The 14235-nt window shown below is 47.6% G+C and overlaps 1 protein-coding gene across 2 annotated transcripts in view; it reads left to right on the top strand.

Moving 5' to 3' along the window:
- Positions 1-14235, top strand: part of KSR2 (kinase suppressor of ras 2) — a 306003-nt gene that overhangs the window by 55480 nt on the left and 236288 nt on the right. For both annotated transcript variants that reach the window (XM_060249643.1, XM_060249644.1), the window contains exon 2: positions 4510-4650. In XM_060249643.1, the coding sequence (XP_060105626.1) occupies positions 4510-4650 (141 nt within the window). The remainder of the gene's footprint in view (positions 1-4509; positions 4651-14235) is intronic.

Below are 14235 nucleotides of genomic sequence, written 5' to 3'. Positions count from 1 at the left end.
ACAGTGGCCATCCAGTTCCTCTGGAGGGCCAAAAATAGAGACCAAGGCCTTCCCCTGGTGTTGCCTCCTGACTCTGGGATTCAGAGGCTTAGTGCTTCTGAATGTGGAGGTTCCCTTCAGTCACCAGGGCTGCTAGCCACTGATAGACGTATCCTGCATTAATCTATCTAATCCCCTTTAAAACTGTTTATTCCTGTGGCCATCACTACATCCTCTGGCCGTAAACTCCACATTTGAATCACTCTCAGTGTCAAGCAGTATTCCCTTTTGTTTGCCCTGAGGCTATTGTCCATCAGCTTCATTGGATGTGTGTCAAAGGCAGTATTCTGGGCTGGATTCCTGGACTATGTATCCAGTCCCCGTCCCCACCCTCAAAGTTGTTTCTCTTTGGTGGCAGCTGAATCAGCAGGTCAGGAGACTGGCCTTTCTAACGAAATATACTTCTCTGTCTTCCACAGTGAACCAGCAACATAAGCAGTCATCCCATGCCATTTTGACTCAGTGTAATTTGTTGCCGGTATGCCCAGTATGCCCTTTTCATGTTTGTATCTTTATTTAAAATAGTTATACTGTGTCTGAGAGCCAGTTTGGTGTAGTGGTTAAGTGTGCGGACTCTTATCTGGGAGAACCGGGTTTGATTCCCCACTCCTCCACTTGCACCTGCTGGAATGGCCTTGGGTTAACCATAGTTCTGGCAGAGGTTGTCCTTGAAAGGGCAGCTGCTGTGAGAGCCCTCTCAGCCCCACCTACCTCGCAGGGTGTCTATTGTGGGGGAGAAGATTGTAAAGCGCTCTGAGTCTCTGATTCAGAGAGAAGGGCAGGGTATAAATCTGCAGTCGTCTTCTTCTTTCCTCACAAATAACAAACTCTGAGCAGCTTGCAACAATACAGCCTGAGAGTAAGAAACAGTAAGACTAAATTCAAACCACAGTCAAATTAATATACTCAGTAACTCAAGTTCCCCAAACCCAAATATCAACCGAAAACTCTACAAAATGCTGCCTCGCTCCTCTTCCTGACAATTGGCAGGTGTGTGTTTGGTGGAATTATAGGTGAGACGGGGGCAGTTCTGTATCGAAGCCTGAATTTGCTTAGGCCTCTCTGTTTAGTTGTCTCCCATAAGGCATTGCAGGAGTTTCTTCAAGCCTGATAATGCACCCTACACTCTGCTCTAAAAAGAACCGTTTATATTTCTGCGTCCCAGTCTTGAATTCAAAACATCTAGATAGGAAGACCTGTGACTCCTCCAAGCTCTTGCGAGGGACAGTGTTTCTGACTGAATGATGCAGTGACTGGTCAGAAAAAGGAAGGGTCTGATATTGCCAGGACCACCCAATTTCTTGATTGACAGTTAATCTGGACTCTAAAGGTATTTTAACACCAATGTTTGGTATGATAAGGACCCTCTGCTGTTAGGGCTTGATAGAGTGCTGGGATGCATTCTTAAATAGACGAATGTGCATTTATAAATATTGGTTTATCTTGTTCCCTTCTGTAAAAGGAATACTGGATTTGCTTCTTGCTTGAAAACTTGTGCAGTATGGTTTTCTTTCAATACATGGTTTTAGCTTTGGAATAGCTTTCCCTCTCTCTGAAACCACTGGGTCATTGCCAGACATTCCCATCCCTTTTCTGTCCCTGGTGGGAATGGGAGTCAGAGGTAAAGGTTTTTAAACTCCAAAATTCCCAAACAGGAGAGGGACCGTCCCTCCTCCCCACCTTCTCCACTAACCTGGGAGTGTTTGGCTCAGCCATACTCTCTGAGTTTAACCCACCACACAGGGTTGTTGTGAGGATTAAACAGAGGAGAGGAGAACAATGTAGGCTGCCTTGGGTCCCTGCTGGAGGATAGGCTGAGTACAAATGAAGTCAATAAAACCTTAGAGCCACGTGGCCTCACGCAATGTTATACCACTGAGCCATCCATCTTAATACTGGCTATTTTTCGCTGAGCTGAAAAGGCCTTTCCCAGCACTTCTGCCTGATCTCTTTTCAATGGCAGGTGCCAGGATTAGAAGGTGGGATCTTCTTCATACTTTACCTGAGCCCTGATGTGGTTCTCACGTGCAGGGCTTTTTTCGTAGCAGGAACTCCTTTGCGTATTAGGCCACACACCCCTGTTGTAGCCAACCCTGCTGGAGCTTACAGCAAGCCCTGTAAGCTCTTGGAGGATTGGCTGCATCAGGGAGGGTGTAGCCTAATATGCAAAAGAGTTCCTGCTATGAAAAAAGCCATGAAAGTGAGCATTTAAAACAATAAAGGGAGGGGGGGCTTCCTTGAGTGGAAACCTGGAGTCAGGAACCCGAGGTCATTAGAAGGGTTAAGTCCTCCCTCTCCTGCTTCCCTCTTGTCTGTCCTTTCCTTTTGAATCTGGTTTTCCTGAAAGGAAGAGGCTGCAGTGCTGATATTTGCACAGGTGGAGCCAAGTCCAGTAGGGGCCAAGGCTGCTTTTGTTTCCCCATGGAGCTCTCCGAAGTGCTGCAGAAGGCAGCTGCAGCTTCTAGCCTGGAAAGACAAAATCCAGAAGTACATGGTTTGCATTGAACCCTATCCAACCTCTCAGACCCCTTCCCTGTATTTGGTGTGATCACACCAGAGCAGCTGCTGATGCATATGCGCAGCACGTGGAGAGAGAAGCCTCGGGGTTTACCTGGAGCCTGGTGGAAATCTAAGGTCCATGTTTGATAGCTCTTATACAGGGGGAGGGGGGTGTCCATGGATGTGAGAGGTTTTGCAGAAGAAAGCTCCTGTATTCCTGGAAGATAATGAATCTGGGGCTGTAACATGGGTAGGACACCCTCCCACGCTGGGTCCAAATAATGAAAGCAAATGATGCAGATCCGTGTTTAAGCCAGTGGGCACATTTCATGCTAAATTGGTGCAATGCTTTTGGGACCCAGTTGAGAGGGTTATTTGCTAAATGGCCTTGCACCCCTGGGAATCCCTTCATCTCTGGTTTGTTCCTCCCCTCACCCCGAATGTTCCATATCTGCACCATTTACTGTTCTCCTGGTCCCTTTGCCCCCACCAGTGGTGTCTCTCCTGGGCCCAGTTCATGCCCACAGGACAATGAAGTAGCAGAGACCTGAGATGACAGAATGGATTTGTACCACTTTAGACTGCAGGTGGAGGATGGCACCTTGGGTGATTTCCCTGTGTCTCAAGGTCTGCAAGTAGAAAACGAGTACCGCAAGCAGAGAGTGGGGTACATTCGTTCCCCCTGTTGTTCACAGCTGGTGCTGCCATCTGTTGGGGGCAGGCCTAGAAATTAAACTGTGAGCCAGATTGTTTAGCTCAAGGGTGGCCAAATTTGCTTAACATAAAAGCCGCATAAAATGGATGTCGGATATTTGAGAGCCATGAGACATGAACATCAGATGCTTGAGAGTGGAGGGAAGGAAGGAGGGGAAGGGGAGGGGAGGTGAAAAGAAAACAACTTTAACTTTAAATGCATTCTCCAAGCTGCCAGCCGACTTGGCTTGGAGAAGTTATTTAAAGAGAGAAATGCGTCTCCAAGCCAGCTGGGTAGGTGGGGGGTGGGCTTCAAGAGCCACATGTGGCTCCTGAGTCTCCGTTTGGCCACCCCTGGTTTAGCTGTTCTTGCATGGACATTGGCCTCCAGTTTCCTCTGTTTCATTCTTGCCCTGGAGATACTCTTCTAACCACATCCCTCCCCCCAATTGCTGGTAGATCTCAGCACCCAGATTGAAGATTTTCGCTTTTTAGAAAAGCTCACACAACTTTTCTTCCGTCGAACATGCTCATTCTCACTATGTTCATTGTCAAAACTTGAATGTACTTTGCTGAACGTCAGTTACAAAAGTTACGTGAACATATGGCATATGCGAACATGTGCTAAGATGTCCCCCCCCCTTTTAATTTAGCATATCTTTGTGGTAACTCTTGGGCAATGGATTTGCAAAAAAATAAAAAATAAAAAGGTTTGAATGCTGGGGAAAATGAAGTCCTTCCTCTGGGGGAGGGAAGTAGCCAACAGATAAGGAAGGAAAGTCCCCCCTTGCTGTTGTGCGAATGGATCTGGAAAAAGGTCTTCAAGGACAGCCCTGACAGAGGAACAGCATTTGGGGTAATGGAGGATCCACCGAACTGGGATTATTTAGTGAATGTTGCCCTGTTGTGCCAGAGAATTTGTCTGACCAAACTTTGAGCAACTGTTGCATTTCTAGGGGCATTGTTGAGTAGAAGTGGGCAGATCTGCTTTTTTAAAATGTTACGGGCGTATGGAGTCTGTGGCATGTCAGACTTTATTTCAGTTCCCTCGTCTCTCCAGCACACGTGTGTGTATACGCACACACGAGCAGTATGTTTTCAGTCTTGGTGGAAGAAGACTTTATAAAGCACATTGTATGGAATGAAGTGCTGGAAGTGAATTGATCACTTCCAGGGGAGGGGGAGAAAGGGAGGAGCCTGGTGCTTAGCATGGAAGGTCTCCACTGAAGGACATCTGCCCTGCTCTGACCGCTCTTGTCCCCTCTTGTCTTTTTGCAGAGCAAGCTGGTCAAGTACTTCAGCCGCCAGCTCTCCTGCAAGAGGAAAGTGGCCCTGCAGGAACGCAATGCCAAGCTGGAGGGCTTCCCGCAACTCCTGCACTGGTTCCGCATCGTCAACATCCGCAAGGAGGTCATGGAGGTGAGTGGTGCCAGCTTTTGCTCCCTTTCTTTTGCCTGCTTCCATCTTCTTGCCCTGGGACCGATTTCACACTCACCCTTACGCTGCTCTCACGTCTGTCTTTTCAGCGCGGCGTCCTCCCGATTTCCCGCTATTTGCGCTGGGGCTGCAGCAAATATTGCGGTTTCCGCGCAGCAAACAGAAACCACTAAAAACCAGTTTCTGTTTGCTGCATGAAAACCACAATGTTTGCTGCAGCCCCGATGCAAATAGTGGGAAATCGGGAGGACGCCGCGCTGAGAAGATGGATGTGAGAGCGGCGTAAGGTGAGTGTGAAATCGGCCTGTGTTTCTGCACCCTCGCTCACACAAGCACCCCCACCCTCTTCTGGCTGGATTTATATTGAACTTGGCATTGTTGACCCCAGCCCATTCCCTGAGCCAGATGGGATCCCCAAAAAGCTCACTGCTGACTCCAACACTAGGGGACTCAACCCCCCCCCCCAAGTGTTTCCTTCTTCCTGCACAGTTGTGATACCCTGATCTTGGACTCTGCCGAATCCAGTAACTCAGATTTACTTCCCTTGCCCTGTCCCTGGACTCTTTCTGCATTACCAGATCCTTCATCTTTGATACACCAGGAAAATTATCACTAGCAAACCCAGGCTGGTGCTGTTCTTAGAAGCCAGGGAAACCTCTCACCACGTGGCTCTACCCTTCCCTAAGTCCTGCTTCTGGAGATGAGCTCCTGAGCAATGTTCCCTCTAAGCTGTGGAGTCTTGTGAGCAAAAATTCTACTTTGTGAGCTGCTGCATAAATTAGTGTGCTCTGGGACCATTTTTCCTGAGCTGAGACAAAAATGTGTGAGCCGGAGGCTAAAAAACTCTGAGCAAGCTCACACTAACTCAGCTTAGAGGGAACACTGCTCCTGAGATGCGTCTTTCCAGGATCAGGGCCCCACAGCTCCCCCAGTAGGTGTAGAGCTCGAGCAGCTTCACATTTAAAAAACTGCCCTTGTGGATGCAGTGCTTAAGCAGCCTAGCACTCTGTCCAGGGAACAGCTCCTTGTCCTCAACGATCCAACCTTCTGATCTGGCAGGAGCTTCCTTTCATTATTCCTTGCTGGATAGCTCCGCTCTCTTGTTTACCAATCACTGTTCTCCTGCACTGGTAGCAGCAGGACAGATGCTAGGCCAGAAAAACAGTGGGAGTGCATGTTAGGTATATTTGTCTTCTGAGAACTTTGTACCCCATCAGCTGAATTCTGCAAGTTGTATGGTGCTGGAAAGTGCCATCAAGTCACAGCTGACTCAGCGGTGACCCCATGGGGTTTTCAAGGCACAAGACAAACGGGAGTGCTTTTCCATTGTCGGCCTTTGCATAGCCTCGTTGGAATTCCTTCGAGGTCTCCCAGCCAAATAGTAACCAGGGCCAACCCTGCTTACTTCTGAGGTCAGATAAGATTGAGTTAGCCTGGACCAATCCAGGTCAGGCATTGTATGGATGATGCAAAAGAACGTCTCAAATTGAGCTTGTAATATTTTGCACAGTTCAAGGGTTGTTAGTCTTTAGAGGACAAGAAGCCACACAAGGCACTGAAGCCCCATCCTTTGGCCGCTGGAAATGTTATCCAGCTACCACCAATGTGATTTGTTTTGTGGGATTTCAGCAGACATCGCCCCCAGGTTTTTGTCCATATTGTAGCAACCACCTGGACTAGAAACTTTACAAAACAATGAAAGCAGAGCATCTCGAGATGCTCTGATTCTGGACCCAAATAACCACATTGCATACTTTTCTTGCCTTCATATGGACTTGCCTGCAGCATCGTCTGTTCAAAATGTGCATGTCATCTAGTGTGAGCAACGTCACACTAGATGCAACAAAAAATAAGTAATTGAAATAACCAACCAGTTATCGCACTTGGGTCTTTCAAATTTAATAATGTAAGCCAAAAATTTGCCTACAACCAGCGTAACTCCCAAATCCATGCCTGCCAAGTGTTTCCTAACCATATCGAATGTCAACAGCCCCTCATTATCACAGAAAAGAGGAGGGATCCACAAATCGCTACTCATGTCCTCCAGTGAATTATTGCATGTAAGTCAGCTGTTCTTCCCCACTCTCCAAGGTAGCAGTCTTAATGCACTTTCTGTGTATTGCAAAGCAGAACTGGAGGGGGGAGTGAACAGGGAAGACTGCAAGGGGTGGCATCCCTGGGCAGTTGCCAAAGGCCTTGTAAGGGCTGACCCACCCTCCTTCTCCTCCTCCCTGCTACTGCTGCTGCATCTCACCCACCATCTTGGCATTCTCACTGCTGCTGTTCCTCCAGCAGCAGTCTGGTGTAGTGGTTAAGCGTGTGGACTCTTATCTGGGAGAACTGGGTTTGATTCCACACTCCTTCTGACGTGATCTTGGGTCAGCCACAAGTTCTCTCAGAACTGTTCTGCTCAAGGGCAGCTTCTGTCAGAGCTTTCTCAGCCCCACCTCCCTCACAGGGTGTCTGTTGTGGGGAGGGGAAAGGAAAGGAGATTGTCAGCCACACTGAGACTCCTTTGGCTAGCAAAGGGCAGGGTATAAATCCAATCTCTTCTTTGCTTCCTCCTCCTTCCTCTTCTTTGCTTCCTCCTCCTCCTCCTCCTCCTCCTCCTCCTCCTCCTCTTCTCCCTGCCACCTCCATGGACCAGCAAGTAGACAGACAAGAGTAGGTGAGGGAGATCCACCAGGGGCATGTTGTTGATGGCTCCAGAAATCTCAAGCCAGCTGAAATTAGGAGTTTGTACAGTCAGTGAGGAAAAACCTTACGTTGAACAGCAAAGCAACCTGCTTTTAAATAGAAAGGCTTTCTTTGATTTTGGTGCAAGTCTTGAGTACTAATGGCAGTTCAGATGTGCAAGATACTGGTTTATGGAGAGCCAGGAGACTGTTTAGATAATGACGCTCCTTCACCAGGCAAGGAAATGTATAATTCCTGTGCTTGTCTGAACACACAGGGAATGGAAGAAGCATACAGAGTCCCTTGACAAATTGGGGAATAGTTCCACATGGATAGGCATGTTAGTCTTTTGCAGGCCTCAGATTCATCAGGAGCTCACAGGAGCACAGCTCCGGAACCTTTCTGATGGTTCTCCCTCTTCCTCCCCACCTACCTTGTCCATTGGATAGGAGGTGCAGCTGCATAACAATCCCTGGATTAGGAGAGCGGGCAGCCAGCCAGCCACCAGGAGTTTTGACACGCCCCCAGCAGCCCTCATTAACACCTTTTCCCACTTCTTATGTGATTTTGGGTGGCAGGTGGCTTGCTGGCCTTTTGACTGGGGGGAGAGTGGCCCAGGAGAGCCCCAGGCAAGCGAGGCCTGCTTGGACTGGCTGGATCTCTAGCCAGCCCAAGCAGGCCTCACTTGCCCGGGGTTCTCCTTTTTTTCATCGGGTTGCTTTTGGCTGGGAGGGCATATGCTAATGAGTTATGCTAATGAGCTCTGCCACCTATTTTTCTACAAAACGACCCCTGGCAGAACAACACAGGAGTCTGGTAGCACCTTAAAGCATAACAACAGAGTTATCTCGGCATGAGCTTTTGTGAGACAGAACAAAATGAGCTCAAAGTCATGAAAGCTCATGGTAAAATACATTTTTGTTAGTTTTCAAGGTGCTGCTGAACTTCTGTGTGCAATTCAGAGGTGTTTTTCAAAGAAATTGAAAACAAAAAGCAAAAGCAAAAAGTGATTTTTGACTTGGCTCATTCTCAAATGCACTTTCACATAATGGCCACTAGAGGGCAGCCCTACTCCATTCCCTGAATCCTTCTGTACTATTCCTGATCATGCAGAGTCCCAGGCCAGGATCCCTTAAATGAAATGAAGTTTTCTTGAAAACTGTTATTCATCCTAATTCAGCCTCATTCTCACTCATGCTGTAAGTTAAATTGGCCAGACCCGCTGATATAGGCAGGCTGCTTAAGGCGGAGAGTTCCATTGAAGGTGGAAGTAGAGTTCTTCCGAGTCCATCTCTGGCCCCTTCTTTGTAGGGCGAATGTCATCATGGTGTCTCTGACAGCCAGTTTGGTGTAGTGGCTGGGAGAACCGGGTCTGGGAGAACTGGGTTTGATTTCCCACTCCTCCACATGCACCGCTGATGTGACCTTGGATCAGTCACAGTTCTTGAAAGATCTGCTCTCTCAAGGGCAGTTCTATCAGAGCACTCTCAGCCCCCATCTGCCTCACAGGGTGTCTGTTGTGGGGAGAGGAAGGGAAAGAGATTGTAAACCACTCTGAGATTCCCAAGTGAAGGGCAGGTTATAAATCCAATCTCTTTTTCTGGCCCTTCTTTGCCTCTTTTGTTCTGCCTTCTTACTCTCCAAAATGCAAGTGTGCTCAGTTTTTTTTGGTCCCTGTCAACACGTTTGTTGGCCTTTTGCTAGGTTTGTCATCTCCATCCGTCTCAAGCTGTTTCAGGGCTGCTTCCCTGATCTCACAAAATCAGCTGTGGAGGGGTGAAGGAAAAAGCTGACGATATGAAGATGTTCAGGCATGCCTATGTGTGTCAAGATGGGCACAGCACAGTCTGAAGGCTGGGTGGGGGGGGGGGGGGTGGATTCTTGATCTTCAACCTAGGTGCTACTTCTCCTGTACACACAAAAACATATTTCCCACATGCAGCACTTGCGAGCTTTCTCAGTCTCTAAAACAGGTTTAGGAGATTTCTGGCTAAACTGCTGACTACACAGGCAGTTTCAGGGGCAGCGACACACGCAGATCGGCCAGCAGGCTCAGAATCAGTAATATTTACGCAGTATTTCATACAGTAGAGATCCCCAACCCCTTTGAGCCTGCAGCTTTTAAATCCTGACAGTGTGGCAAGGCAGGCACAAAATGGCTGCCATGGGCGGTATAGCCACCCATACAGTAGCTGCCACAGGAGGCAGAGCCAAGCACAAGTCCTGAGGGAGTGAAGTTAGGCATAACCCTAATAGGGAACTTTTGAATTTTCAGTTGGAAGCTCTACTTTTAAAATGAACATGCTTCTTTTAAAGCATTGTCTTGCTTCCCTACAGCTCACCTCCATTCATGCTGTAAAGATCCTTGTGCTGTGTCGGCAGCTGTTCCCAAAGCAATTTTTAAAAACTGGCATAGCCAATCAGAAGCCCTTGTGGGGGAAAAGTCCCAGCTGAATCCAGTCATTTTCTGAAAACGCTTGGTAAACTCCAGAAAAGGTACTGGGGCGCCATCTTGGAGACCCCCATCATTGAGAATAATCTATTAGCAACCAGTATTAGGTGTGGAATATCTGACAGAGGTCTTTTAGGAGAGGTTTATCTGGTGGGTGTCCCTGGGTAGAGGAGCTCTAAAGAAGCAATCCCCCCCCCCCCCAGTGCTTCCTTGGACCTTATCTTACCTGTTCAGAGAAACCATGTGACAAAGGGGGCCCTCTGTGGTTGAACTGATGCTCCGGCTGGCTGCTATTTCAAAGACCCGTCTGCTTCCTCTTCTGTTTTGACAGACACCTGAGGGGGCTGACAGCAGCAGTAAAAACAGAATTCCTCCCAGCAGCAGTGCCGCTTGAAACAGCAGATGACCTCATGACCCTCAAAAGTCAGTAGCATCAAATAAAAGCAGGAGATAGCAGGGGCAGTGCTGAAAGCAGACCAGAGGGACATCCAAGATAAGCACATGAAGTTAAGGCGGGCTCTAGGCCAATGCTCCCTCTAAGCTGTGGAGTCTTGTGAGCAAAGATTCTACTTTATGAACTACTGGCATGGGAGCGATTGCAAAAATTAGTTTGCTCCGGAGCCGTTTTTCCTGAGTTAAGACAAAAATGTGTGAGCCAAAGGCTAAAAAACTGTGAGCTAGATCACCCTAACTCAGCTTAGAGGGAACACTGCTCCAGCCAAATCTCTCTCACAATGAATCCTGCAGAGGAGGCACAAACATCTACATTTTGAAACAGCTACACTGGCTGCCAGTCTGCTTTTGAGGTCGCTTCAAGGTGCCGCTTATGACTCTTGCCCTTCATGGCCTGGGACTCTCATATCTGAAGGACTGTCTCCATCCTTATGGGTGAACTACAGTCTTCAGGTTACCACCTGCTGGCTGTTTCCCTCTCTTAGGGCGGGGCCCCCCGGCCTCAGCCAGAGTCTGGACCGCTTCCATCATGGCTCCTGCTTTGTGGAATGGGCACCCTGAAGAGCGGAGTGGTGCCCCCTCATTGGAAATCTTTAGGAGGCACTGCCAGACTGGCTTGCTTGACAGGGTTTTGGAGGGGGGCAGGAATAGCAGGCCTCTTTGGTAGGGAAGGCATTTGGAGCTTGGCCCTTAATTTTGGCTTTGAGTTGGAATCAGCTGCCGGAGGAAGTGCGAGCCCTGCGGGACTTTAACCAGTTCCGCAGGGCTTGCAAAACTACCCTCTTTCAACAAGCCTATAAGGAACCCTGAAAGTGACATCTAGCCATCAGGATATATATCTCACTGAAATGTAGCACCCCTAATTTATTGTGGTTTTAAAATTTTATGTAACTGTTTTAACTCTATTTATTAACTGTATTTTATCATATGAATTGTATTATAATCAAGGTACACACCATGTCTTGTTAGCCGCCCTGAGCCTGCCTTGGCGGGGAGGGCGGGATATAAATAAAACATTATTATTATTATTATTATTATTATGCATTAATGATTACTGTACACTGCCTTAATCATTCAATAAAAACAAACAAACCCTCTCTCAGGTAGACCTACCTGTCGCACTTCCAAAAGGCAGGACAACTCAGGGGAAGGGCTTTTGGTGATGCCCTTCCATTCGTAAGAGTGTGCAGGGAGGGAAGATCTTGCATAACATGGTGCTGCTTCAGGTTCTTACATTAGAACATGTCTTATGTTCTCATTAACATACAAGAGCACTGAATGTGTTTATGCTGTCTAGCTGTACGGAGTGACTCAGAATGTCCTATCCATTGTTCCCTCTAAGCTGAGTGACTGTGCGCTAGTTTTTTAACCTTCGGCTCACACATTTTTTGTCTTAGGAAAAATAGCCCCAGAGCAAAATAACGTATACAGTAGCTCATAACTTTAATGCCAGGAGCTCATGAAGTAGAAGTTTTGCTCACAAGACTCCACAGCTCAGAGGGATTATTGGTCCCATCAAGTTTCCAGTCTCTGTGGCACAAGGTTAACTTGAAGATTCCAGGCTCATAGTCATTAATCCCCTTGAAATATGGAGCATGGCCAACAGTATCCAAGGGGGGAGGATTCTGGAAGACAACTTACCAGCTCCTTCCTCTGTTGATCTTTGTAGAATGACTGCTTTCAGGTTGCACTTGGTCACTGCTGCCGGTGAGAAGACACAGGATGTGGTTTTAGCAGATGGAGTATCAGGGACTCAGTAACAACGATGGAATTTTAAACCATCCTTATTTTAGCCTGAAAGCTGTGCTGCTAAGAATTGCCACTGAGTAATGTGGTTGCCCAGAGAAAGTGCTCAGTGGCCCTGGCAACTAAGCAACTGGTTGTTTGGCTGTGACGTTCAGCTGTTCAAGAAATGTGAGTTGTTTGTGTTTTTTTTGGGGGGGGGGGGGAAGAAACTTCTCATACTCTTTGGAGGTCAGAGCACCTGGGGACTGTGGAACTGGCCTGCCTGTAACAGCCCTGAGGTGCAGAGGGCCAGAGATAACTCCCCTGGGCCTTCCAGCCAAGGGCTGCTTCTAGGAATAGAAGCCTAATAAAGGCTGAATTTGTTGCATACGGTTGCGTTGTCACAAGCTGTCAGATCCAGGGAAGAGAAGGGGAAATGTCACTTTTTGATACTCGTAGAAGTTTGATTGCATGTTAGCACTGTCTGCCACAATGGCATTTTACAAAAGAAAAGATGAATCATGACCAGCGTTCCCTCTAAACTGAGTTAGCATGAGCTAGCTCACACATTTTTAGCCTCCAGCTCACACATTTTTGCCCTAGCTCAGGAAGGATGACCTCAGACCACACTAATATATGCAGTAGCTGGCAACTTTAATGCCAGTAGCTCACAAAGTAGAATTTTTTTCTCACAAGACTCTGCAGCTTAGGGGGAGCATTGATCATGCCTGATGTTTGCAGCATAGTCCTAAGTAGAATGTCCTCCCTTCAAACCCATTGAAGTCAATGTTAAGGATTCTGCTGTTAAGCTGCTGCGTGTGCTGTTTATCCCCAACAGTAGAAATACCATTTCTGTTTGTAAATAAGGCATGCAATTCAGTGCACAGAACATACACACACTTAAACTTGGATGCAGAGAATCCAAAATTAGAAAATAAGTGTTATTTGAGTTGATTTTTACAAACTTCGTGATTTTTATTTAGAAGAAGAAGATATTGGATTTATATCCCGCCCTCCACTCCGAAGAGCCTCAGAGCGGCTCACAATCTCCTTTACCTTCCTCCCCCACAACAGACACCCTGTGAGGTGGGTGGGGCTGGAGAGGGCTCTCACAGCAGCTGCCCTTTCAAGGACAACCTCTGCCAGAGCTATGGCTGACCCAAGGCCATTCCATCAGCTGCAAGTGGAGGAGTGGGGAATCAAACTTGGTTCTCCCAGATAAGAGTCCGCACACTTAACCACTACACCAAACTGGCTCTCCGTTTCTCCGATCCTTCAATTCAGGTGGATCGCAGGTGGGCTTCCCACCCCAAACCTTTCTTTGCTCCAGCCAAGTTGCACTACTGTGTGTCCCATCAGCTCTGCCTGGAAAAGTTTGTGTCCTGAGGTTTTTCAGAAGAGGGGTGATGTCACTGCTCACAATCCGGTGGACTCAGACTGAGTTCTCAGCAACCTGGGAAAACTCTTTCTGTTCCTCTGCAGGTGTGAGGGACGTGACTTGAACCCTCTTCCATAAGCAAGAAAAATTCCGGCACACAGGAAACAAGTGTGTCAGGGGCAAGGCCAAGCTAAAATCCTTCTCCCTAACGCCTTGTTGTCTATATGCAGGGTGTGTGGGAAGGTTCTTTTCTGGTACAGAGGAACAAAGAGTGCTGTCACCCCCCCCCCTTCCTGAAGTGGTGCATTCTAGACGCAAGCTTGTCATCTTCTTGAAAACGAGGCCTCAGATCAGAGCAGTTAACAAGTTCATTTTGCACCACAGGCAGGAATATCAAATTGCACACACACACACACACACACACATCCCCTGTACTTTCCTATCAGCTAGTTTTGCAAAAAGATAAATACATAAATAACAAGAGTAATAGTAACACAAATTTTATTTTAGTCATGATGTACTTTTTTCCTGCTCCTCTCAGCTTTGGGCGCCCAAAGCTCTGCCTCAGGTAACCTTTGCGACGAAAATATTAGCACCAAAACTTGGGTTCTGTAAACCCCCCCCCCCCCACAAATGTGTGTGAGGATTCAGATTTTGAAAGATTGACCAGGCTATCTCATAATAACATGTTGTGTTTGTGTAACTGGGGAGGATGTCCAATCTTCCTGGCTTACAAAGGTTTGATAACTATTACCAAAACAGCAGTTGTGGATAATCTTTCTTGCTACGCATACCTGTCCTCCTTGAATTTGTCCAGTGCCCTTTTAAAGCCATCTGAGTGGCTGGCTGTTGTTTCATGCTGTGGTCCCAGCTTTGGCCTGTG

This window comes from Heteronotia binoei, chromosome 11 (genome assembly GCF_032191835.1).
Source record: "Heteronotia binoei isolate CCM8104 ecotype False Entrance Well chromosome 11, APGP_CSIRO_Hbin_v1, whole genome shotgun sequence".
Taxonomy (NCBI): Eukaryota; Metazoa; Chordata; class Lepidosauria; order Squamata; family Gekkonidae; genus Heteronotia; species Heteronotia binoei.
The sequence above is the reverse complement of the archived record's forward strand: the minus strand, read 5'-3'. Positions and strand labels throughout refer to the sequence as shown.